This window comes from Heterocephalus glaber, unplaced genomic scaffold (assembly GCF_053883595.1).
Source record: "Heterocephalus glaber isolate CG9 unplaced genomic scaffold, H.glaber_assembly_v1.0 deba00001813, whole genome shotgun sequence".
NCBI classification, from domain to species: Eukaryota; Metazoa; Chordata; class Mammalia; order Rodentia; family Bathyergidae; genus Heterocephalus; species Heterocephalus glaber.
This window is the reverse complement of record NW_028258484.1, coordinates 594,264-620,758: the sequence shown is the minus strand read 5'-3', so window position 1 is coordinate 620,758 and position 26,495 is coordinate 594,264. Positions and strand designations below refer to the sequence as shown.

General features: G+C 53.9%; 1 protein-coding gene across 2 annotated transcripts; it reads right to left on the bottom strand.

Moving 5' to 3' along the window:
- Position 1: 1 nt before the first annotated feature.
- On the bottom strand, positions 2–26,495 carry Grap (GRB2 related adaptor protein). 2 transcript variants are annotated; one of them, XM_087203903.1, is made up of 6 exons: positions 26,298–26,478; positions 24,377–24,495; positions 18,417–18,514; positions 13,421–13,543; positions 3,155–3,323; positions 2–1,329 (listed from the first exon to the last, which is right to left on the bottom strand). In XM_087203903.1, the coding sequence occupies exons 3-6, from the start codon at positions 18,503–18,505 to the stop codon at positions 1,144–1,146; spliced, it is 567 nt and encodes a 188-aa protein (XP_087060029.1). In that variant the 5' UTR covers positions 18,506–18,514; positions 24,377–24,495; positions 26,298–26,478; the 3' UTR covers positions 2–1,143. The 2 variants fall into 2 exon arrangements, with proteins under 2 accessions (XP_087060029.1, XP_004868817.1); XM_004868760.4 differs by lacking the exon at positions 24,377–24,495 and having other exon boundaries at positions 26,298–26,495.

Below are 26,495 nucleotides of genomic sequence, written 5' to 3'. Positions count from 1 at the left end.
ATTAGTTCCATGGTTTTTATTTTGAATACACAGGCCCATATTAGGAGCAGTGGAATTTGCCAGGGCTCAGTACTCAAAGGGTCTCGGGCCAACCCTGGACAGAGTGGGAGCCCTGCACGCCTACAACACAGGTCCCTCTCAAGGGGCTGCAGTAGCCTGATGGGCTCCTCCTCCATCCTGCCTGCTACAGGTGGGTGGAGGGAGCTTCCTTCACCCAGTTCATGGTCCCTCCACCTAGCATTCCAACCCTTCCCAAGTCCCACTTCAATCTTCCTGCTCCTGGAGGTGTCCATTTTTTTCCATCCGGACGTCCCACCTTCACTCAAGCCAAGCCGCTACCTAGGCTGCCTGCCCCTTTTCCTACTGCAGGTCAACCAAAACCCAGCTCCGGCCCCAACATCCCATTACCCTGTAGATTGCCCTATCTCCCCACAAGTGCCCGACCTGGTCTGTGCAGAGCCAGGACAAAGGACAGTCATGGCAGCCCCATGTTCCCACGTGGCAGGGCCCGGGTCTGTCCCTCAGAGCTGTCCGTACAAGTGGCCAACAGTAAAGGAGCCATCACCTTTGCGCCTGCCACTACCGCTGCCCCTCGTTCTGGTCTCAGGGTCTCAACCCCGCCCAAGTGTCTGTAGGGGTTGGGGGTCCGTATCCCCTAGGTGGACCCCAAAGGCATGGGGCTGTGGAGAAGCTAGGGTCTGGGTAAGTCCAGGTCCTTCGGGGCAGAGCTACCTCCCCAACAGCCCGTACAACCCCAGGACCTTTATGCAGGCAGTCCGCTCAGGTGCCCCCACCCACCAAGTCCAGAGTTCTCTGTGTTGAGCCGCAGCCAGTGGGACGCAGGAAGTCCTCAAGCGCTCCCCTGGCGGTAGGCGGGGGCTCTGAAGAGCCTGCCTCGTGATGTCACACAGCCGGAGCCCAGTGGGAAGCGGCTAGACAGGAATCCTGGAGCTACCTCGCCTCGGCTCTGGGGCGATTGAGCCTGTCCCAGTTTGTGCGAAGGGTCCCGAAGCAGCCAGGACCCAAAGTTCAGCCTCAGACTTTGCGCTGAGTCCTTTGTAACCCGGGGAGGGGGTGTCCGCGTCCTGTCGCGGGATGTCAGGTCCCGCACACACCGCCGCCCCCCCACCGGCTCTGCGGCGCTCACAGGTGCACTGGCTGCACGTAGCTCCGCGGGAAGAAGCCCACTCGCCCGCAGGACCGGCCCCGCCACCAGTGGGGGTCCGGGCGCTCCAGGACCTCGATGATGTCCCCGCGGCGGAAGCTGAGCTGTGAAGGGTCCTGGGCCGAGAAGTCGAACTGGGCCTGGGCAAAGCAGGCGCGGGGCGACTGCGAGGAGAGGAAGCTGTTAGTGGGGTGCCTTTGCAAGACCTGGAGGACCCCAGAAGATCGACAGGGGTACTGGGGGACTCTGCAGGTGGGGAGGAGTTTTGAAGCAGCATTGGACCTGACCAAGTCCAGATGGGTGACCACCCCATCCCGTGGGCTTTGTGCTGACCACAGCCCTGCGTTGCATCTTCGTAGATGCTATGCCACGCAGACACAGTGAGCACCACTAGGCCCCAACTCTTGGCAGCCAAGGGCTGGTGGGCAGAAGTGGGGGAACCTAAGTCCTGGTCCTTAGCTGGGACTTTGGTTGGTCCCTGGCTCTCTCCTGGTCTCATTTTCCCAGCTGTGCAGCAGGAGAGGACATCAAGAGCTGCGTTTCCTGCTGTTGCCTGTGGTCAGGGACACAGGTGCTACTTGGAGCTGCCCCCAACAGTCAGGCTTGGCCTCCAGTCCTGTCTGTGCTCCAAGTATGACCTCAGAATGTCCCTGTCCTGTGTGGGACTTGGTCCTGTCCCATGCACAACAGCTGAACGGGAGCCCTCTGCCACACGTCTGCTTGGCGCCATGAGGGTGACACCCAGCACCTTGGCCCTGCCTGCCCTACCAGGATCCTAGCTCTGAGCCTGTGGAATCCCGTCCAGGATGGTGATAGAATCGGCAGAGACACTGTAATTAGCGGTTCTCTGCCCAGGAAGGAGGCGTCAGGAGTCTCAGGGGACTGAGCCAGCTCTGCAGTCACCCCACTGGATGGGTGACCTCAGGCCCAGGCCAAAGCAAGGAAGTGAGTGCAGGGCAGTCTCAGTTGGCCCCTCAGTTTCATCCTGGCTCCCTCACACTCTCCAGGGCCAGAGCTGCCCCAGGCAGTGGGTGGAGGGAGGGAGGTCTGGGTGACAGAGGCCCTGCAGAGCAGAGTCCACCAGTGGGTTCTCCTGAGCCCCTGTTTAATCATCTTGGCGCTTCACACCCCCAGGCTCATCCTGTTAGACATAAGGGAAACTGAGGCCCAACTAAGTGCTAAATTGGCTCTCAGGTCATATAAGATGTTTGAGGGGGGCGGGGACACAACAGCCCCTCCCCAGGCCCTGACTATGGCCATGCTCCCCATCCTCCTTGCACAGCTCAAGTTCAGATGTCCCAAGGTCCTAACCGCCTGCCCCAGGCTTTGCCAACACCCCCCCCCAAGGAAAACAGCACATTGGCCTAATAACCCCATTGGCTAGTGTCATCATCCTGATGAGAGTGAGAGCCAGTCCTTGGGGCTCCGTGATGAAAGGGCTGGATGCTAGCAAATTGCTGTTATTGTGAGGAAGAGGGGCAGATGGACCCCACACAAGCAGGACCTCACCCACAAGTGTGCACACCTCCCCATACCCTGGCTAAGCCAGCTCCTTGTTGGGGAGCAGAAACCAGGACTGAGCATTCCAGGCATGTGGCCTTGAGTAGATCATATCACTTTGAGCCTGTTTCCTCATCTGTATGATGGGATTGGTGAGGCTCCCAGAGCACAGAGACCAGACAGAGGTTGTACTTCTCAGTAGGCTCAGCACATGTCTATCTATTCATTCAGTCGACATTTATTGAGCTCCTGCTGTGTGCTATGTACTATTCTAGGAGCTGAGAACAAGCCAGAATGGTTTACCCCGGTGGAGTTGCTACTGCACCCATTCTCCCAACCCTCACCATCCCTCTTGTCTCGCTGCACACTCCTTGGAATATAACCTTGAGACCTGGGCTGGGCCTGCCTCTGGCACCACTGGACTATCGGGCACACAGATGGCAGAGGTGGTAGAGGCCTGTGGCTCCCACCCCCCACCACCATACGTACCTGCAGCAGAGGCTCCTCGTCACACAGGAAGACCTGCCTCCGCTTGGCAATGGTGGTGGTGCGGTAGAAGTCGACCAGTTCATTGAGGGAGTTGAACTTCTCATCCCACAGGAAGTACTTCCCTGAGGCCTCCCGCAGCACCTTGAAATGCTGCACCTGGTTCCCATAGCTGGGAGAGAGGACCCGTGGCTACCTCAGCCTGGTGCTCCTGCCCACTGCCCCACACTACCTCCTGGAGCCAGGCCCCTCTCATGGTAAGACCTGGAGTTAGGTTGAGATGGGAGGATCTCACTGACCTATTCCATGGAAGACCCGAGGAGTCCCCCTCCCCCTCCAGCTGTGGAGAGTCCCCTGGCAGTGGGCTCTGGAACAGGCGACTTTTTTTGCTGTGTAACCTTAGGCAAGTTACTTATCTTCTCTGAACCTCAGTTTCCTCATAATGACACCACTTCTTTGGGGGTTAGGTGAGCAGAAGATGCTGACTACCTTATTGGCAAAATTAAATTGCCACCTCTGACTGAGTTATGATCAAGCAACATCTCTTTCACACCTCTTCAACTTGCTCTTGGCTTTGGGATTCTCCTCCTTCCTCTCCCATTTCCCAAGCCCTGCTTTTCCTTGGGGAGTGAGGCCTACAATAATCCTGACACAGACCAAAGCCCGCTGCTGTGAGAGGAGCTCAGGAACATCGGATGCTTCATGTCCTTTATGCTTTCGTCAACACATTCTGTGGGCCCTTCTCCTTCTCATCTCCCAGCCTTTCCAGCCTCTCACCAAGTGGTACTGAGTCCCTCCCAGTCCAGCTGAGGAGCCAACCTGTTCTCCCAAACTGGCTAGCAGGGCAGAGCCTGTCCTGGCGGGACTGAGCAGAGGGACCTCCCTGAGCCTCCCACATCCTACACCAGACAGCCACTCGGGCTGGGACTGAAGGTAGCACTGGCATGGGTCAGGACACCAGGCAGACGCAACTTCTGTGACTCCCCTCCCTGCTACAGAGGTGGCTGGGCTGCCCCAAGGCTGGGAAGAGGCTCTGTGTACAGTGGGGAAACTGAGGCCTTGGTGCAGCCACAACCTGCCCAACGCCACCCAGCGAGAAAGGCCAGGACTGGGGCCACATCTGAGCTCACACCTGCTTCAACATGTCCCCTGATTGATGATTGTCGCACAATAATAGCAATCCTTATTCCAATGATGATATTAATAATGTCCCAGATCTTATCCAAGTCCAGGTTCACACTGCGTGGCACTCCCTGGGCTGTGACCCTGAGGGACCAGGCCCACTGTCCTTCCCTTCCTGTCCCCACCTCTCAGAGCACAGGTGCCCTGAGTGATGGGGGGGGTGCTAGGGGTCCCACAGGTGCCCATCCTGCCATCCTGAGCCCATTTGGCTGAGCTGGGACCTGGAAGGGGGCACAGACCAATCCTGGTTCCCAACAGTAAGAAGCCCGGTTAGAAGCCCAGTTGCAGGTGTCCCCTTCAGATGGCTTGTGGGGCTGAGAGCTGGCACCTGGGGACCTGGAGGTTTGGGGGCAGGGCCAGCACAGGGTGGGGGCACCAGATAGCTACTTGAGGGAGATGGCCTTTGGCCTCCTAAGTCACAGGCTGACTCTCATTTTGTTCATATGAGGGGCAAGTGAGATCCAACCTCCAGGTCAGAGACTCACCCAAAAGCATGGTGGCATACTCCAGTAATCCCAGCACTCAGGAGGCTGAGGCAGAAGAATTACAAGTGACCTGGGTAACTTAGTAAGACTTTATCTCAAATAAAAAATTTTAAAAGAGCTGGGGACTATAGTTTTGCATAATGGACCTGGGTTCAATCTTCAGTACTAGAAAAAAAAGTAAACAGTGCCTCCTACTTTGGACGCTGAGCGTTTCCAAATCCAGTTGTGCAGCCTGAGTTCCCATAGACCTACAGTCCTCTTGACAAGGGGATGGTATCCTGCTCCCCCTACCCAGACCTGCTGCTTTCTCTGTTCCACACCTGCCCTCGGTTCCATCTGTCAGTCCAGGGCTGGTGTGCTACTTTGTTAAAGGTTTAAAATTAAAGCTTCATAGGACCAGGGATTTAGCTCAGTGGTTCGGGCGACTGCCTCGCAAGTGCAAGGTCCTGAGTTCGATCCCCGATACCCGCCCCCAAAAATAAAAAAAATAATAAAGCTTCATAAAAGCAGCAAATAAACATATGAAAAAATGCTCAACATCACTGGTCATTGGAGAGATGCAGATGAAAACAACACTGAGATTCCACCTCACCCCAGAAAGAATGGCTGCTATCAAGAAATCAACCAATAACAAATGCTGGCGGGGGTGTGGAGAGAAAGGAACCCTTCTCCATTGCTGGTGGGAGTGCAGACTGGTGCAACCACAGTGGAAATCAGTATGGAGATACCTCAAAGAACTAGGGCTAGAGGTCCCATTCGACCCAGCTATTCCCCCTGCTGGGTATCTTCCCCAAAGAATTAAAAGAATCATACCACAGTGATATATGTGCACCCATGTTTATAGCAGCACAGTTTGTAATAGCTAAAACTTGGAAACAGCCCAAATACCTATCAACTGGAGACTGGATAAAGGAGACGTGGTTTTTTTAATAAAATGGAGTACTACTCAGCCATAAAGAATGAGAAACTAGAGACATTTATAGCTAAATGGATGCATATCGAGGCCATCCTCTTTGTTTTTGGGGGGTATTTTTGGTACAGGGATCAAACTCGGGTCCTTGCGCTTATGCATACTCTTAAGTGAAATAAACAGGACGCACATGTGTAAATACCGAATAGTTTCTCTAGTGTGAGAAACTGAAAGTGTAAATAGAGATTAAAATTATTAAAATGAATAACTGATAATTTGAAATAGGAAAAGGTCCAAAGCTGTAGTGGGGGTGGGAGGGGAAGGGGAAAGGGAAGAAGGGAAGAAGGGAAAGGAAAAATTATGAGAAAAGAAAAAAAGTGGAAACAAACTCTATGTAAATAGGGAAGGGTGGAGGGGGTGAAGGGCGCACAGGTAATGGGGGAAAAAATAAGAACCAAGATACATCATGTACAGGTACAAGCACCCAACGATAAATGTAAATGTATTGTATACCTAAAATGTACCAATAAATATATTTTAAAAAAAAAAAAGAACCTCTCCTAAGAGCCTCATGTGCTCAGAGCCAGGGCTTCTGGAAATGATTGAATTATGGAGGTGCGAAGCTAACTTGCTCCTGGCAGGGTGTGGCCTAAAAGGGTGTATCCCCCCTTCCTGGCTCCTCCTCTCTCTCTGCTTCCTGATCATCATGACAGGAACAGTTTTCTTCTACCCAGGCCCTTCCACCGTGCATTCTACCTTGGAGCTGGCCAGCCATGGACTAAAACCTATGAGCCAAAATAAACTTCTCCTTCTTTAAATTGAGGGTGTCAGGTATTTTGTCCCAGCAATGAGGAAAGTGATTAAGACACAAAAACACTGCCAGGCCTTTCCAGTGGGAAGGAATTCTCGAACTTATTCTCATGCTTCAAGGCCATGGTAAAAGGGACCCTCCTCTGAGAGCTACCTCAGATCCACTCCTCTGGGTCAGTCATCATCTTCCTGGGACCTTCAGCCCCACACACAGCCCTTTTATAACCCACTGCTCCTAATGACTTGCATGCTGTGACACCGAAAGGGCAAAGAGGCAGAGCAGACCCTGAGGGTCCTGTCTAGCAGGGACTCAGGAATGAAGTGTCACCACCCAAGCCTTTAGAAACCTGCTTCTGGTCAGGCGTGGTGGCACACACCTGTAATCCCAGCACTCAGGAGGCTGAGGCAGTAGGATCTCTGTGAATTTGAGGCCAGCCTGGGCTATATAGTGAGTTCAAGGCCAGTCTGAACTACATAGTGAGACCCTGTCTCAAAAAGAAGAAAGCTGCTTCTGGAGGATTCTAATCCTGACACAGGTGCCCTGGTGGCAGGCCCAAACTCATGATGTGCCCAGCACTTGGAGTGGCTCACTCTAGAGGAGATGTTCCTCCCATGGAAACAAAGGCTCTGGACCAGATAAGCAATGTCTCCAAGCCAGAGACAAAGCCTCTTCTGTGTGCCCTCCTTGAGCATTGTTCCCTGTGACTAAGCAGCTCATGCTGAGGGCTGTGGGATGTGTGTCTGTGTGTCCCGGATGCTGAGGCAGGTGGGCAGGGGACAGTGGCCCCACCTGTCTGGCCTGCTGCAGCCGCCAAAAGTCACGTGCTTCCGGAGGCAGCCTCTGAGCCCATACTTCCTCTGTGCAGTGCCCTAAGGAGCTCGGGATTTTCCTGGACTTTGCCTGGGGCATGCAGGGAGGCACTGCTCCAAGTAGTACAGTGACAGCCACGGATGGCCAGCAGGAGAGAAGGCAGGAAACAGGGACCAAATAGTTCTCATGTAGGGCACCCAGTGCAGAGGCAGGAGGCCCTGAGGAGAAGCCTGGGGTACAGGGCCTCTGGGTGTAGCAGGTTGGACTAAGATTTCAACCCCTGATCATCACAATTGAGCATTTTTGGTGTCTGGAGTTCAGTTAACCTGAGCAAAGCTGTTCTCTGACCATTGCTGGGGGTGGGGGGGAGGGGGCAGAGCTGAACTAGGAAAAGAGGCAAAAAGACTCAGTTATTCTAGAACATTCCATCCTGGGAATTTGAAAATTCTCAAATCTGGAAATATACCAGCACTAGCCATGTGGGGCTCAGTCCACAGCAGGTCTTGTCCTACCCTGTCCACACTGACCGAGCAACAGCTGAGAAGAGGGAGGCCCAGAGAGCACACACCGCACAGCCACGTGGCAGCCATGCTGGTGTTACTGTAGCCCTTGTGGGGCAGCGTGGCCCCCACTGCGGACAGGTAGGGTCGGCTCCTCTTACTCTCCAGGTGCAGCAACTGGGCTGTCTTGTCTGTCCACTTGGCTGGTGTCCTTGTGCCTCTCACCTGAAATGACACCTTAGCTCATCCCTTAGCCTGATCTTGGCGGTTGTCATCCTTTAAGGCCTGGATGGAGCCATGAAGCACGTGAGAACCTCCCAGACCAGAAGCTGCCATTCGGGGCCTCCTCGGCCTCAGCCCACCCAGCTCCAGATCCCAGGCAGCTTTGGGTTGCAGAGCAGCTGAGTCTGGGGCTTGGTGACCTTGACCCTGGAGGGCTGGGTTGGACGAGCCCAGGGCCTGGAGTAAGGAGGCTTCAGGGAGCCTGAGCCAAGTGGAAGGTGAGGGTTGGGGGGAAGAAGCAGCCCCAGCTGGTCCTTTGGGTGGGCAGAGCATCTCTCCTGAATCTGGGTGTGAGCTCTTGGTCCAGGTGTGTGTGTGTGTGTGTGTGTGTGTGTGTGTGTGTGTGTCCCTCCCTGGAGGAGTGACCCTGAGTGCGTCCCTCGCCGAGCAGCTGTGGCTATGTTTGCCTCTGTGTGACCCCACACCCACTTTCCAAAAGGACAAGGGGATGACCTAGGTCCCTGGCTGTCAGAGAAGGCTAAGGACCAAGTCCATTTTGCAAATGGGAAGGGGACCAAAAGATGGGGCGAGACATAAGGGAATTAAGATGTGTTGTGTACATGTACCAAGTCCCCACAAAGAATGTGATTATGATGAACCACAAACAGTACTAACAAAAACTAAAATTAAGAAAAATAATAATAAAGTAAATACATCCACACATGCATTTAAAAAGACCAAGTCTAGCCTGATGCAGGAGCAGTCAGTCTTGCCCAGCGGGTTTTTCTGGCCTGGTGGCAGCAGTAGCAGCAAAGGTGACAGTAGCAGCCCAAGGAGCAAAAACAAGACTGGGTGGGCGGGGGCTTCCCGCTTCCCTCTTCCCCAGCCAAGGCTGGGAGCACAGGTGTGGTGCTAGCTGCCCAGCAGGGGATCTCTATCACTAAGGCCCCTCTGGGCTCAGCCCCTCCATGAAAAGGAGAGGGGAAATAGTCTGCACCCAGCAGACAAAAAATAGAGTCAAACTGACCTTGGGAGGGGTGGTGCTCGGCCTGTGGAGGGAGAAGCTGCAGGTCTTTGGGTCTCAGGGACAGTGGATAGAAAGGCTCAGCAGGTCTGCTAGGGTACAAAGGATCAGCGGGCACCAGCTCTTCTGGTGTGTGACCTTAGGCAAGTTACTGGACCTCTCTGAACTTCAGTTTTCTTTCCTGCAAACTGGATTTCTGGGGATTGTGCAGATTTCCTCCCTTCTTGTCTATCTTTGACACACACAATCTATCCCTCCTGCCTGAATGGACACCCTCACCCCTCCCTGCTTCATCTACTCAGAGCCTTGAGTGCTATCCAAGACCTTAGAGAATTTCCTAATCATTTATCATCTGTCACCCAACTAGAACACAAGCACCTAGAGGACAGGGAGCTTTGTCCCATTTCATGCCTGGATGATCTGCCAGCACCAGGGACAAGGCCTGGAGCAGCCCTGAGTGGCCAAACACATGCACATTGATGTCAGGGCACCTCTGCCGGGGAAGGAAGCAAAACACCTCACTGGGGACAAACTGTCATTTATGATAGAAGAGTCCCCGTGGCTGGATGGGAGTGTGGGCAGAACTCACGCAGCCTGAGCCCTGCACACCAGCCTTGGCCCCTGGCCTGCTGGCAGCCAGTGCAGACTTGCTCCTTGCAGGGGGAGCAGGGCAGCCCTTTGTAAACTCATAAAGGGCAGCTGGCTGTAGCCACTGTCACTCTGAGAGGCCACTCCAGGCCTATAAACCCCCTCTGACAGCTTTATGGGGCTCGGCATGAGCAGACAGGAGATGCCACGCGCCATGGGGTCAGAGTTCCCAGGGCTGAGCAAGCAAGGGCAGAGGAGCTCTCAAGCCCCAGTCTGCAAGGGTGTTACATTCCTGGATGCTGGACTACAGTTCCCTGGGTCACTGTCTCCAGGTCATAGATGTCGTTCAGCTAAGAGGAGCCAGAGCCCACCTGAGGCCACCCAGTGGGCCGAGCAAAGCCAGGACTAGATTCTTTTCTGAGAGGCCTGGATACGTGGGCAGGGTCAGGCAGCAGCCTTCGGGATCAAGAGAGGCTCCCAAGCCCTCCTTGGCACATTGTGTGGCAACCACTACATCTGATATTTATTGAATATTTATTATGTATTAATCATCATACTCTTTACATAATTGTGTGCTTTATAGATGAAAAAACTGAGGCTCAGAGGATAACTGCCCCGGTCATTTAGCCAGTAGGTATCAGAGCTGAGACTCTCGCCTGAAATCCCACACTCCCAACCACATGCCCCAAAGTAGCACAGTTGCTACTTTGACCTTGCCTGGTGGTTATCCAAGGATTGTGGAAAGGCCCTGAGACAGATGAGGGACCAAGAGCAGGAGCTGGACATGGCTGGGCCGGGGAGAACCAGAAGGCCGGCAGTGCCACCTGGTGGTATTGTGCACAAATTCCTGCCAACAAGCCCAGCAGGTCCTCCCGGGTCTAACTTTCCGGCATCTGGCCCTGAAGCCTTGGGGAAGAGTTAGGGGGCGAGTGCCAGGATTTCTCTAACTGGCGTGCTCAGATCCCTTCCAAGTCACATGGCTCCCCCACTAGACAAACCACTTCCTGGCCCATTTGCCCTTCCGGGCAGACTTATCCAAACACACTTCTCACTGCCCTGCCTCTGGGCCTTTGCACATGCAGTTTCTGTGCCTAGTATATCTTCTCCCTCTCCTGAATACCAGACTCCTATTCATGCTTCAGAGCCCAGCTCAGCTGCCAGCCCCTGGCAGGATGTGTCCATAGTCACTGAATTACTCATCTCTTCAACTTGGAGGCCCTCTGGGGCAAGCTTGTGTATTTCCCATTATACTCCTGTTTGATTCCAGTCCTGTCTTGCGCTGTGCTTCTCATACAGTTGGTACTCAGTAAATGCAATTTTTTTTTTTTTTTTAACAAAAATGCATGTTGAACGAACTCCCCAAGGCGTTCAGGTGCGATCCCCGGCGCCCAAGAGGCGGTGCTGCATTTCCAGGGGGCTGCCAGGAGGGGGCAGCATCAGACCAATCGCGCGCTGGGAGTAATTCGGGACCTGGGCGGCCCCTCCCACGCAGCTCAGGCTGCGGGAGCGGCTGGAGTCTCCTGGGGCCCTTGCCTCGCTGGGTGACCTTGGGCTCACTCAAAGTCAGTCCAGCCCCCTGGCGGGCGCCGTACCCAGGAAACAACCCGGCCCTAGACAGCCGGCCCTCGGGAAACGGCCGCTTCCTGCCTCGGCAGCGGCGACTCCCTGAGGTCTGCGGGAGCCGCGTGGGCAAGGGGGGTGCGGAGGTGGGGCTCCCAGCCGGGGGGGCCGACCGGGCCGGAAGACAGCGCCCTCCCCGCGTGCCTGGGTTTAAAATGGAAAGACTGGTGCGGGGGATTTAGCTCAGTGGTTTCGCTGCCTGCTGTGCAAGCTCAAGGACCCGAGTTCGATCCCCGGTACCAAAAAAACCCCACAAAAAACAAAAAACAAAAGATGGGAAGACTGAGGCCCAGAGAGGGTCCTCGGAGTACAGAGGATGGCGGTTTGCGTGGCTTGGGGACGGGATCCGGGTGAGTGCTGGGGGCTGTGAGCCCCGCCGACCCCCACACCACGTGGTGAGATCCACTGAGCTCAAAACAAAAGGGACTCCGACCACGTGTGAGTCGGGGCGCAAGCCCAGGCTTACCACCGGCTGTGTGGCCTACAACAGTCCCTGCCAAGAGTTAGGACCCTGCTTCTCTCCCACTCGGCCGTCTAGGCCTGCACAGTGCGCCTGTGTTTGCAGGTCCTCTGGGAATAAAGGCGCTGTTGGCTGTGGGTGAAGCCAGTCATGAGAACAGGGTTTCCGGCAGAGCCACGTGACACGCTGACGGCCACCAGGGCTACGCTGCTGGGCTCCAGGGCCCCTTTCTCCTGACCCTGTAGTACTGCGGTGGCCTCTTTCACCGCCTTTCAGCACTGATAGGAGCGGTGTCTGTGGTGCCAGGCTCTGGGCCCAGTGCCACAGCTGCCCCAAGAGCTGGCATTGCCGGTGGCAGCACTGCACAGACATGCCACCTCCCAGACCTGCCACCAGGTCCCCTCAGCACACACCTCTCAAGTCCCAGACCCTAATCACCACCTTGTGGCTCCCCACTGGCCTTCCTGTTGTCAGTCTCACCTCCAACCCCTCCTCACAGGAGCCAGAGGGATTTGCTTTATAAAAAGGACGGTGATTGCACTTTCCCCTTGCTCAGGAACCTCTGGCTGGCTCCCTTTTGCTCTGACAGAAAACTGAACATCTGCCACCTGGCCCTCTCATCTCAAGTAACCCCCAGCCCGTTCTTTCTTTTTTGGTACTGGGGATTGAACTCGGGTCCTTGCGCTTGCACAGCAGGCTGCGAAACCACCGAGCTAAATCCGTACCCCACCAGCCCCTGTTCTTGCTCACTCTGCTCCAACCACCTGGCCTCTGCGTTCCTAAACACCCCAAGGCCTTTGCACTTGCTGTCCCCTTTTTCCAGAAGGCTCCCAGGTCCCCACACAGCCCCACCCCCGTCCCTGAGCAGACGCCACTTCCTAGTTCAGCTCTTTGCTCAGTTGCCACCACCTCTTCCTTGGAGTGGGGTGATCTTCCCTTACCATCCTGGTTCACTCTGTGCTTGTTTGCTTTCTGTCCCCTCAGGAAGACTGAAATCCATTAGGGCAGCAACTCTGTTCTCTTGAATGTTAAGTCCCTGGCTCCCAGAGCTCAGCGCATAGTTCCCTAGTCTGTGCATTCAGACCCTGCTCTTTGGGGCCCTGGGAGCAGGAAGAAGCAGCAAGATCCTGACCCTGTCACCCCTAACCAAGGAGACACAATGCCAGATAGTCCCCGTCATGCCCACCCTGCCTCGGGGTAATATGTTCTCCCCACCTGCGCACATGGAAGCCTCTCCTTTAAGTACTGTATATCGACAAGTTCATTCTTGTAATAACCTATTTTACATGTAAGGCAGTGGGCTCAGAGGAAGTAAGTGACATGCCCAGCGTCACACAGCCAGGAAGTGGCAGCACCAGAATGAGAACTCTGGGCTGCCTGGCCTGAGGGCCATCCTTGGCAGGAGCATCACCACAGAGTGGGACCTGGCCTCAGCCTGCCCTGGGCACCTGCCCGGGTACCTACATGCTCCCTTCCCCAGTCTCTCACCGCCTCGCCTACCCCATCACCCTTTCTGTCCTGACAGGGACGCTTCCATGGCTCCTTACTGCTCACACAATAACATCTGGACCTCACAGCCTGGCACTGAGTCTGCTCTCAGCACACCCCCTGCTCTGACTGCCCTCGGCGTGCCCCCCCCTCCCCGGGGTGAGCTCACTTCACGGAGACAGAGAACTCGCCCGGCGAGCTCTCGCTCTCCCGGATCAGGAAGGCGCCCAGGTGGTTCCGCTTCATCAGGATCTCTTCGGCCAGCTGCCGGGAAATCCTGCCCGAGTACCATCTGTGGAGAGAGGGACCCTGAGACTCCGGGGCAGGGCTCCCACCCTCCCCCATGTGCAGGCCTCAATCCCTCTGACCCTTGAGGTAAACTAGAGATATGAGAGGCGTGGCCCAGCCTATCTTACAGATGGGCAAACTGAGGCACAGTGTAGTGAAGCGAGGCAGGCAGGAGCAGGGACACAGCCCAGTGTTTGCTCCAGAGCCCAGCCATCCTTTCCTGCCACACCAGGCAAAAGCACACCCTGAGGAAAACAGGAAAATAAGGCTCCAGTTGAGCCACAAGCCAGCCAACATCAGTCTAACTTTTCCATTTTAGATGTCAGGTTCTTTTTGTTTGTTATTTGTCTTTGTGAGACAGGATCTTGCTATGTAGTCCAAGTCAGACTTAAACCTTCGCTCTTCCTGCCCCAGCCTCCCAAGGGCTAAAATTACCGTTCACCTGTACCACCATACCTAGTTCATATGATAGATTTTTTTTTTTTAGACAGGGCCTCACTATGTATTTTAGACTGGCCTTGAACTCAGTATGTACTACCCCAGGCGGTCCTCGAACTTGTAATCCTCCTGCCTCAGCTTCCCAAGGGGTAGGGTTACAGGCATGAGCCACCATATCCAGCCCACAGTAGATTTTTAAAAATCAAAAAACAGGGATGAGGATTTAGCTCAGTGGTTCTGCCGGCTGCCTTGAAAGCGCAAGGACCCGAATTTGATCCCCGGTACCAAAAAAAAAAATCAAAAAACATAAAACAGGACTGGGGTGCAGCTCAGTGATACAGCATTTACCTACAGCGCTTGAAGTCCTGGGTTCAATCCCCAATACTACAAATAAATAAATAAGACAAAACAACAGTGGCCTCGATCTGGTGAAGAAAGGTCTTTCCTTTTATGCATTCCACAGTTGTGCAGACTCAGACCACCTGGACTTTTTCATAACAAGTTCCTTTTCCTGATGACCAAACAAGTACACAGACATTGCCTTCTAGATGCTTATACTTTGGTGAGATCTCCAGGGAAAGCTGGACCCATGTCTCTGACTGGCCTCTGGGGCCACCCACTGTTAGAACTGTTTGTACTCTAACCCCAATCCTTGATTTAGAGGTAGGGCCTTTGGGAGTTGAGTAGGAAGCCTCATAAATGGGGCTCAGGAATTGTCAGTTTGAATGTGCCCCCCAAAAGTCCATGTGTCGAAAACTTGGGATCCAAGGCAGCAGTGTTGAGAAATGGAACTTTTGGGAGGTGATGGTCATGAAGGATCTGTCCTCATGAACGGGTTGATCCATTTATGGGTTAGTGGGGCTGGGGATTTAGCTCAGTGGTTCCGCTGCCTGCTCCGCAAGCGCAAGGACCCGAGTTCAATCCCTGGTACCAAAAAAATAGAAGCCAAACATTTATGGGTTAGTGGTTCAAGGGGTTATAGAGGAAGTAGCATTGCTGTAGAAGCAAGCACTCTGACTCACCTGCTGGCTCACCATGGAGTACAGCAGGAAGGCCCTCACCAGATACCAAGCCACTGCCATTACCACACTCTTGAGCATTCAGCCTCCACACTGAACCAAGTAAAACTCTGTCCTTTATAGATGATCCAGTCTTGGGTGTTTTGTTATAGCAACAGAACATGGACTAAGACAGAATCCTTATAGGAAAGACCCCAGAGGGCCGGGATTTAGCTCAGTGGTTCTGGCTCCTGCCTCGAAAGTGCAAGGTCCTGAGTTCAATCCCCAGTACCAAAAAAAGAAAAAAGACCTCAGAAAGCTCTTTTGCCCCTTCACCATATGGGGACACAGGTAAAAGATTGCCATGTATGAAGCAGGAAGTGCCCCTCACCAAGCACTGCATCTTCCTGTGCCTTGACCTTGAATGTCCAGCCTCTAGAACTGTGCACAGTGAATATGTGCTGTTTGTAAGCCTCTCGGCCTATGGTCTTCTCTTACAGCAGCCAGAATGGACAAACGCCCACCACTGGAGGGGCTGGGGGCTTCCTGGCTCCAGAATTTTTGCCCAGCTTTGGCTTTGATACCTGTGTCGACCCACAGCAGCTAGAGGAGTCATGATGAGACTATGACAGGCCAAGGGCAAGACCCAGGGCCTCTGTCCCCTGTCCTGTTTCCCTGCCCTCCTCCAGCAAATGCTTCCTGAGCGTGGCACAGCATCGGGCGGGGGCCTCTCCTGTCGTCTCAGGGTGCTGACAAGGCCTCTACAATGAGAGGCCGATGTGCTGGCATCTCGCCCCGTCCCTGTTCTCACAGATACTTGATAAGGTTGCTCAGACAAACTTGCCCCCAAACTGGCTTTGGTTTGTGTGCCAGGCAGGCTGAGGAGCAGGAGAGAGGTGCCCCAGCTCCCTGCAGAGCTGGAGAGATTCATAGGTGCAGGTCCCGTGGTGTCCCTCAGCCAGATAGAGTGCCAGCTGCCCCAGCAGCAGTGACCTCCAGAGCATGCCTCTCCTGACTCCTCCCTGTTTACATCCTCGCCATGTCTCAGGGATTGCTTCTGGGGGTCCCACACCCCCAGACATGAGCTTCCAGGTCACTGTCATCCCCCAGCCAGTGCAGCCCTGCCCACATCATGGCGGAGTCCCCTGAAAGCCGGGGAAGGTGGTCACTGAGGGTGGGGGTGCAGCCAGGGTTCCATGGAGTTTGGGGACACCAGAGGACTGTGTTTGCCTCCCTCAACCTTGGTGAGTCCGGGGCAGAGGCTCAGGCTACCGCTGGCTCCGCCCCACTACGGTGGGGCCCTGGATGGGAGTTTCCTGAGGGGCCAGGGTCCTCTGAAGAAACCACAAAACCCCAGAGGAGACGTCAGTGTGTGGGCAGCAGAGGGTGGCACAGCCACACACACCAAGAAGCGACCTCCCCACCGGTCCTGCCCCTCTCCATGGAGGGTTGGAGGATGGGGTAGAAAGCACTCCCCTCCCCCTCAGGAACCTCTTCCCTCCACGCCAGCCCCACTCTATCGTTTACCTCCTGGAGTGTCCTCCCTCACTGATGAGGAAACTGAGGCCCAGGAGGGGCAACGCTCCCGAGAGGCTGCAGAGCAAGTCCATGCCTCAGCCTGAACCCCCTAGCCCTGCAGCTGCTCCTTCAGGCTTCGCCGAGCCCCACTCGACCCACCTGCAGTTCCACTCTGCCTCTTGCCCAGTGTGACTGTGGATGCGTCACCAAACCTCTCTGTGCCCCTGTCAACTGGTGTGTAAGACAGTGCCAATAGTGCTCACCTCACAGGCCCTGGGAGGGTGGATGAGCTGCTGCCTGCAAATGTTTGCTGCTGCTGCTATGATGAATGGTTCAGATCCCTCCTCCCCACATCCCTCCCTGGCAAACTTCTCCAACTTCCAGGCCCAGTGGGCCACACTCTTCCTTTGGGAAGCCCTCCCTGTTCCCAATCCCCTGGCCATTCAGTTCTGTCAGGTGCCTTCTCCCTATGGGTCCTGTGGGGTCTGGGGACAGGCAGGGCTAAAAGTGGGTGCTCAAAGAAGGAGTGAGCCTGGTGCCAGCCCCTCCCCAACCCCACACCCACACCCTGGGGCTGAGTCACGTGCAGAGCTGGAGTTCCCCAAGGATATTTGGGGACAGTGCAGGTGCTGAGGTTAACGAGCGGGAGCTAGCACCTGGGCAAGGTCTCATGCAATGGGTCAGGTCCCAAGCTGATCCCAGAGGCATTAGAGGCTGCAACCCTCCATGGCTCCCAAGTTCCCTTCGAGAGTCTTGCTAGGCCTGCCTAATTCCAGACAGCCCAGCAAGTGGAGGCTGTGCTCTAGGCCTCTCTGCAGCTGGGCCTCGAAGGCTTCCCACCCCAGCAGGCCAGCTCTTCCACTGAAGGCTGCCACTGCCCAGTCTATGAGCATCACTCTCTACTGTTTTCAGCCTTCCGGATGTGCCCCGGGCTTGGCACTGCCTGAGGTCCCCGGCCTGCCTCACGGCCAGGACTGGATTCTCCCCACCTTGCTCCCCCATGGTGCACCCCTTCCCCTCCCCTGACTGCAGGCTGAGATCCTGTGGAGATGGCTGGAGTTGCTGGAGCCCAGCAGAGGGGCTGGGGATGTGGGAGACCAGCCACGCCTACCACAGGAAGCAGGTTTGCAAGTAATTCAAAGAAAGATAAAGAGGAAATACCCTCTGGGCCTCACCCAAGCCCTGCACCTCCTTTCCTTCCAACCCACAGCCACACAGCATCACAGGTCCCAATCTGCCTCTCCAACCTGCCAGGTGCTGTCACCTGCCTGCACATCTGACTGAGTGTCTCCCCTCCAGTAGCACCTCCAGGGCTGCCCAGTACCCTGAGCCTGGAACTTCAGGCCTTGTGTCTGTCCCCAAAGTTCCGGTTCGCCCTCATTGCCCTCATTGCTCTCCCTTGGCTCATCTTAACCCTCTCCTAGGAATACCAAAAAACATTTTTTTTCTCCATAGCCGACTTACACATCCTTCCCCTGGTTGGTCACCTCGATGCCGACCATCTTCCCATGTAGCATTTTCTCTATGTCCTGTATCTGTCAGAGAACAGGACTCTTCTGACCCCTCTATGTCCCCAATATCACCCTTGCTGGGCCCCTGAGCTATGCAGGTGTGGCAGGTGCCAAGGCAGTGGCTCCGCTGTTATTTAAAGTGTCTCCAATTAGTTTCATTGATTTCTTAGCCGCCCAGGCCTGTGCTGGACTGGCCCTGCCTGTTGTTCTGAGGACCATGGTGGTAGATCCCTTGCTAAGAACCTCGCCTGCTGCTCCCAGGGCCAGCAGATCCCAGGCCCCAGGACACTGGGACTCCAGACACAACTCCCATACCACGCGGTGTACTCTCCAACGTCTAGACCCCAAGGAGCTCATGCCTGACTCATCCTGGCCCAGCCAGTGGGGACACAGCCTCCAGAGTGATACTCACGGGTGGGGCTTGACACGGATATAGTTCTTGGGGACAAAGCCCTCAGCTCCTCGGAGCTCAGCCTTGTACCAGTTCTGATCGTCCTCCATGTTCAGGATCTGTGGGTCACCAAGAAGGAACAGTTGTCACCTGCTGAGGCTCTGCTGCTTGCTGGGCCCAGGTGAGTTTCACCTGTACCAGCTCCTGAGCCCATTCATAGAGGAGGGCAGGGGCCTGGGGTGGGGATCTGCCAAAGGTCCCATGGGCCAGGTAAGAGCTATTGTCTGATTCCACAGTCCTGGCTGCTCCTGGCCCGAGGACAACCATCAAGAGGGCCACGGCCTCCTGGGATAGGACAGCTGGGGACCCAGAGGAGGTTTTGGGTTCAGGAATTGGGGCAGCTGAGGCTGGGTGCCTCAAGGAGTGGATCTGGGGCCCTTCAGTGCCTGAGTTGTGCCCAGAGAATGAGGGGTCCCACAACACCTGCCTGGCATGCCCTGAGCCTTAAGGTGAATATCAGAGATCCTCAGGAAGATTAGGGACCCCCAGCCTGAGCTCAGCGACCAGTATCACCCAAGGTGACTCACATTTAAAACACCCTTACAGGTCTGAGCTCAGGGGTGCTGGGGCGGGGGGGGGAGTGGTCAGCACTGAGGCCCGTGGGCTGGTTTTCAGGCCTAGCCTGGCCTGCTCAGGTTGCTCAGGCACATCTTCCAGGCCCATGAGGCCCCATCACCCCACAGGTAGGCTGAGCAGGAGGCCGGGGGAGAGTGAAGCTCGGGGCTCCTTCCTGCATTTCCTGGACACGCTTTCTATGTGTCACTCCAGTTCTTGTAGAACCCTGCAAGGCCAACATCACCCGGCTACTTCTCAGATGAGCCCAGAGAGAGCAAGTATCACACCCAAGGCCACACAGCCGGGAAGATGCAGGGCCCCTTTGGTTGGCCAGGACTCGGAGATGTGGGATGTCCGGCTCTGCAGCCTAAGGGTGCCTTGGCCCACTATTTTCACCCTACTCCACCTCCCTTTGCCTGTCAGTCCTGGAGCAGATTTCCACATCAGCTCACTCCTGGGGGAGATTTATTAGTAGAAGATGCTGGGCACAGAGAACAGAAGGCTCTGGGCAGGGCCACATAAGGCATGAACTTGAGTAGGGATGGACCTCCTCAGCCTAGGCCTGGGCCTCCCAGGGTAACACCCTTTGTCTGTCCTCCAGGCCAGGTCCCAGGTCCTCCAGCCCTTCCTTCCTGTCCCTGAGTCCAAGCAAGTTCAGCAGCCCCAGAGACAGACGGAAGCAGGTGGCCTGCTCAGAAAAATTTTCACTCAAAATGAAACCAGTTCACCTAACTGAATGAGGAAATTAGGACCCGTGGGCCACCTCCCACAGCCACAGATTCCTCTAGACTGCTCAGTCCGCTCCTGACTCTCTGTGGCCTCAGCCCCAGTTTCTTCAGCCATTTCTCGGGTACGTTTATGACTGCTGAACATGGTGGTGTCCTGTGGGCTACAGTATCCCATGTGGGGTACTGCCTGCTTCGATCCCTGGTTCTGTTGTCAGGCCTCCTAGCTTTTCTGCTGTGAGGACCAAGAAATGTTCTCATGGTCACCTTAGCTGAATCTCATCGCTGATATCTCTCAAAAGCCCCAGATATGTGGTAAGTCCACAAACCAGAGACCGGCTTCCTGGCCCACCCAGGCCTCCCACCCCAGGACTGTCCTTCTCCCTGTCCCTGCCTGATGCAGCTAGTAGCCACCTACTGTATGCCAGGCCTGGGTAAGCTCTGGGTTCACATCAAGGAACATGGAGCTTACATCCTAGGGGCAGAGACAGACATAAACAAGGAAAGAAACAAGTAAACAAGAGAGTTTATGTTGGAGTAACCACTCTGACAAACATGTAAGGATGACGCATGTGGAGGATGTCTGGCTGGGGGCAGGGAGACTATCAGCAGAGGGCAGAGGGAGCCATCCAGAAAGGCTTCACTGGGGAGGTGACATGTGCTGTGCCCTGAATTACAAGAAGAAAACAGTAGTGAGAAGATGTGAGGAACTTTGTGCAAGACAGAGGAAACAGCCTGTGTGGAGGCCTGGGGTGGGAGCAAGCTGTGGCCCCAACAGAAAGGAGGCCAGTATGCCTGGGGCTGAGGGGAGGGGCAGGCTCTGGAGGGGCGGGGTCTTGGCTGCTGCCCCAGCTGGTGCAGAGAGGGCAGGAGGAACCAGGGGCTTCCTGTATGGGCCCAAGGGAGTGATGGAAGGGGCCTGGACCAGAGGAAAGGACACTGATAATGCTCTGAGTTGGGAAAAGTTTAGCCAGAGTTGGAGGACTCAGTAATAGGCTGCTGGGGGGCAGGTTCAGGGAACTCAGGGCTGGCTATGTTGGGTTCCCAGGGAGATGTTAAGGGCGCCATGGGCTCCCCAAGTCTGAGTCTCCAGGGCTGGGCTGGGCTGGGGGGTTGGGAGTGATGGCACCCACTTCTAGGGGCCACAGCGGGGTTCAGTCCACCTAGAAATCCCTGGCCTATCAAGGAGGGAGGTGTTGTCCAAGCAAGTCGCGTTCAGGGCCACCTGTCCAGAGTGAGTCCATGGATCACTAAGCTTTCATCCCAGACCTAAGTTCCAGGAGGAACCACGTACATCCTTCAGGCCCTGGGCAGCAGCAGGACCCCAACAGGGCAAGGGCCTGGCCCACAGGAGTGTGGGGAGCCAAGTAGGATAAGGGCAGGACACCAGCCACAAACTGTGGCCCTGCCGGGAAGGAGGTGGAGATGCAGCACAACAAAACAGTTAACATTTTTAGTTATAGAAAGCAGGCGGCAGGGCTGGGTATGTAGCTCAGCAGTGCCACTCCTACCTGGCAAGCACAAGGTCCTGAGTTTAATCCCTGGTACAGAAAGAGAGAGAGGACCGGGGATTTAGCTCAGTGGTTTCGCTGCCTGCTGCACAAGCGCAAGGACCCGAGTTCAATCCCCGGTACCAAAAAGAAAAGAAAGAGAGAGAGAGGGAAGGAAGCAAGCAAGGAAGGAAGGAAGGAAGGAAGGAAAAAAGAAAAGGAGAGAGAGAGCAAGAGCAAGCAGGCAGCAGACTAAAGGAGGCAGGCGAGACACCTTTGGAGTAAAATTGAAAGGGATGCCAAAAGCTCAGGAATCTGGGGCTGGGGATTTAGCTCAGTGGTTCCTCCGCCTGGCTCTCAAATGTAAGGGCCTGAGTTCAATCCCCAGTACCAAAAACAAACAAAAGCTCAGGAATCAAGATAAATACTATTTTAATGTAATGGTTAAAAAAATCAAAATGAATACAAAACTCTAAATGTGGATGTCATTTAATAATCTCATATTGCTATTGTAACAGATGAACCACCGTGTGTAAGATGGGAACAATCAGGGAGCCAGAGGCTGGAGTGTATGTGTAAGAGTCATCCTATGCTGTCTTCTTAGTGTTCTGGTAAATATAAAGCTGTTCTGAAAAATCAAGTGTGTTTTGTTTTGTTTTGTTTTGTTTTGCTTTGCTTTGCTTTGTTCTGTTTGTACTGGGGGTTAAACCCAAGGCCTTTTTTTCAAATTTTGAAACAGGGTTTTGCTAGGTAGCTAAATTGCCCAGGCTGGGCTTGAACTTGCAATCCTTCTGCCTCAGCCTATCAAATTATGGGATTGCAGGAGTGGGCCACCATACCTGGCTGAAAAAATCAAGTCTATTTAAAAAATTAATATGAAGGGCTGGAGGTTTGGTTCAGTGGCACCAGCACCTGCCTGGCAAGCACAAAGTCCTGAGTTCAATCCCTGGTTCCGCAAAAGAAAAAAAATTAATATGAAAGTTTCATCAAAATCATAAATAAAGGGCTGGGGTTGTAGCTCCATGGTAGAGCACTTGCCTAACATGTCTAAGCCTCTGGGTTCCATCTACAGCACTGCAAAACAAACAAACAAATAAAAATCTTAAAGTACCTAGATCCCCTTCCCATCTGCAAAAGATCATCTACCTGTTTCCTATTATTTTTTTTATTTTGCTCTTTAAATTATTTGTACTTTGGGTTTCTCATATAAAAGAAACAATGTAATTTTTTTATTTTATTTTAACTAAATCAGAATTTGACCTTGCACTTGCACAATCCTGCAGTGGGAATCTCACTCCTACTCTCGTCCTGGCCCAGCAGGGAATTCTGTCATCTCTCTTTTTTTGGTTTTATTTTTGTTTTGGTTTGGTTTGGTACTGGGGATCAAACTCGGGACCTTGCACGAGTGAGGCAGGCGACACCACCACTGAGCTAAATCCCTGACCCCTGTCATCTCTTGATATCTGAGGAGAATTGAATCAAAAACACACATCCCCATGCACCAGGGTTCCAAATTTTGTTACAGACTCTCAGCCAAGCATGGTGGCACATGCCTGTAATCCCAACACTTGGGAGGCTGAGGCAGGAGGATTGCCACTTGTTCGAGGCCAGCCTGGGCTACATAGTGAGTTCAAGACCAGCCTAAACTACACAGTGAGACCCTGTCTCAAAAAACAAAAAAACAAAACCCAAAAAATGTAAAGATCTGTCAGTCTCTTATAGCAAGTGGTGTAGTATTTGCACACAACCTATGCATGCCCTCCCATGTACTTAAACCATCTCTACATTACTTGTGATACCGAACTTGTGGCTAGGAAGGGCAGTTGTGCTAGCTTATTGCAGAATATCTGAAGAAAGCAGAGAGACTAAAAAAGAAAACATGAATGGGCCAGGCCCCTCCTGAACCCAGGATCATCAGCACAGGAGGAGAGTTCTTTCTCATCACCCTTCTAAGCACAAGTCCCATGCCTTGGTATCAGTTGCCTTCCCCAAAACAAGTAACTTGCAACAATCTGCTTCCAACTGTGTGTCTGTGTTCGAATTCTGCTCTGTGCCACTCAGTGTTTCATTGTGGGCATTAAACACCTTCCCAACTGGCATTTTGTAGCTAATATTTTGTATCATTATTTAACGGCCATCCATGTCAAGTGGACAAGGCAAACCCTCATCAGCTTCTCCCTACAGCGCTAACAGCACCCACCAAGCTCTGGGCTTTATTTCTGTATCTAAGTCATGCTTCACATCTGCCACCGGATATCAGCTTCCTGATAGTGGCAGCTGCTTCTGTTTTCCTCCCTAATAATTGGCTGGGGGCTCCAGACATGGACCTGGACATGCCGAAGGCACCCTGAATTTTAGTGATGCAAGAACACATGTCCATCTCTGATTACATTTGAATTCCAGAAGAGGATTCCTGAGCCACGGGGCATAGTTTTATTTTTGAGACATGAATCTCACTATGCTCCCCAGGCTGGCCCTGAACCCCTAGGCTCAAGTGATCCTCCTGCCTCCGCCTCCCAAGTAGCTGGGACTATAGAGATGCATCACCCTACCTAGCCAATATTTTTAAGGATCTTTATATATTTCTCTTCCCCCTCAAAATGATAGTGTCACCACCCACAAATCGCACATTTTTCCACACCCTCAAAACTTTGGAGACACTTGATACGTAAGAGCTCTTTACATATCAAGGACATTAATACATTGTGATTATTTTGTTTGTTTGTTTTTTGAGACAAGGTCTGACTGTGAAGTTCAGGCTGGGCTTAAACTCATTGTGTAGCCCAGGCTGGCTGCAAACTTACAGCTACCCTTCTGCCTCAGCGCCTGAGGGCTGGAATTACAGGCATGCGCCATCACACCCAGTTGTGTTGTGATTTTTGTCACAAATTTTTTCTTAATCTACAGTAACTTCATTTCTCACTGAGTGACAGCAACAGGCCCTGACTCCTGACCACCTTTCCCACCTCAATCTTGCCCCCTCCATTGCTCTCATTACTGTCTAGCCAAAGACACTTTTTTTTTTTTTTTGGTATCCGGGATGGAACTCGGGTCCTTGCACTTGTGAGGCAGGCAGCAGCACCACTGAGCTAAATCCCTGGCCACCAAAGACATTTTTTTCAATCCTTCAAACATATTACTACAGTCCTACCTCAAGGCCTCAAGAAACCAGCTGTTTCTCAGTCAGGTGCTGTCCTCCCTGGGCTCTTCACATGGCCAGTTCTTGGTCATCCTTCAGGCTGAAGCTCAGGGATCACCTCTGTTGAGAAACTGCCCTGACCGGCCACTTAAAGCAGCCCCTCCTGCTTCCTGCCATCAGCGTGCTACATCTTGTGTAAGCACTGAAGACATAGCCCGGCAGAGTAGCTGTTATTTTAGGGCTGCTCGAATGGAGAAGGCAGCTCTTCCCATGCTTGTCATGCCTCTACTGTACTCCCTATCACCTTGGTCCCCAAGGATATAGAGAGCATAAGTCCCTGAGATCTTGCCTGCCCTTCTTCCTCCTGCACTCCCCATGCCTTACTGAGTCCTTCCTGTGCACACGTGCTGTTGTGTGCCCCCTGCCCACCTTGTCCTGCCCTCCAGGTGCTTATGATCTGGGGCAGGAGGGTCACAAGCTCACTCTTTCCTGAGCAGCCAGCACCTTGGTTAGATGCAACTTCCACTGCCCCTGATGGGTGGCCCTCTAGTAAAGGTTAGTGGGAAATTTGACTCATCTTGGGGTGCCATTAGAGGCACTAGAAGGGAAGAGGGGATGCCATAGTGTTTTCAACAATTGCCTCGGGGGACCCACTGGTCTGCCCCTCCAAGCCTGGGTCAGAGTCCCATTGCCACCCTACCGCCATCTCCTCCCTGTCCCACTACCTCCCTGCTCCCAAACATGGTCTGGAAATCCCCCAAACTGCTCTCAGGAAAGTAGCTGAGGTCCTCAGAGTTTCAAGACCTGGGCACTCAGCCCCAGTACTCAGCCTGCACCAGAACTAGACGTGACATGTGCAGGCGACTTGAGACCAGAAGCTCAGGGGGTCGGGGGCCAGCACCTGGGATGAAGAGGGGATTTCTCTGGGCATGGGGCTCCTCCTGACCTCAATGCCAAATCTCACCCCAGGCCACCTGTGCTGTCTCACAGCGAACTGCACAGAGGCTTCAGAGTCAAAGGGACTTGGCTTCAAGTCTGCTCCCATACCAAGCAGGATATGTCGCCTCCATTATACCTCCCAGCTTAATGAAATGATGGCGCTGATCCCCCACAGCCCTGCTGCTCAAAGTGGTTATTGTTGCACTGCTGAATTAGGCACCCAGCTACAGCAGGCTGGCAACAAGGGGAGGCTCCTGTCCCTTTTTGTGCATCAAGCTTGAGGCCAAGAGCAGAGCCCAGGGTTCAGAAGAGGGACATCCAGTCTGATAGCCACTGCTTCTGTGGGAAGAGGGTCCCCAGGGAAGGGCAGTGGCTTGAGTAGGGTGAAACTGTCCTCCCCAGTGCCAAGTCTTGGCATGGCCTCTCCTGAATCTTGAATCTAACACCTGGATTATGCAAGGAAATGTCCAGAGGGAGATTCCACAGACCCATTTGCCAGGCTGCCATGTCCATCATAAAGGGCCAGACAAGGCGAAATGAGTTGTATGTGACTTTATTTCCCCTTTTCTCCACACTGCTGGGAAGCTCATCCTTGATACTTCAATCACAGCTACTTAAACCCTATTAGCAAGTGTACGTGCATCTTCCCTAAGAGCTCCTCTCAGGCCACACACGCGCTGTCTCATTCACCCAACCCCCTCTTTCCTCTCTCTCTCTCTCAAAAATTGTCTTTTCAAAAAATCTTCAGGGAAACCTGGGGGGTTGAAGCAACCCCCACTAGGTGCTGTGGTGGCTCCTTCAATTCTCACAACAGCCCCCAAAGGAGGGCTCGCCAGCTCTCTCATTTCCCAGATGAGAAAACTGAGGCTCAGAGAGAGTGGTTGGCACATCCACAATCACACAGCCGATGACAGGAGACACTGCAGGGACCGTCCTGGCCCAGTTCTTGACCCGCCCCATGTGGGGCCACCCCAGCCGGCCCAGTCCACTGTACCTTGAGCGTGTCGCCCTTGTTGAAGGCCAGCTCATCGCTCTCTGTGGCCTGGAAACTGTACAGGGCCACGGACTCCATCCCGCTGGCCCCAGTGCGTCCCCAAGCTCCAGCAGCCGGGCTCAGCACAGGACCTTGGGCTGGCGGCTTCCTGCTTCCTTTGCACGCAGCACCGCCTTCCTTTGTTTTGAGTGTGTTTGT

Coding starts and splice junctions, on each gene's coding strand:
- Grap (XM_004868760.4), bottom strand. CDS start 26,375: ATGGAGTCCGTGGCCCTGTACAGTTTCCAGGCCACAGAGAGCGATGAG. Junction 13,544..18,416: donor ATCCGTGTCAAGCCCCACCC/GTGAGTATCACT, acceptor CTCTCTCCACAG/ATGGTACTCGGGCAGGATTT. Junction 1,330..3,154: donor ACGAGGAGCCTCTGCTGCAG/GTACGTATGGTG, acceptor CTCTCCTCGCAG/TCGCCCCGCGCCTGCTTTGC.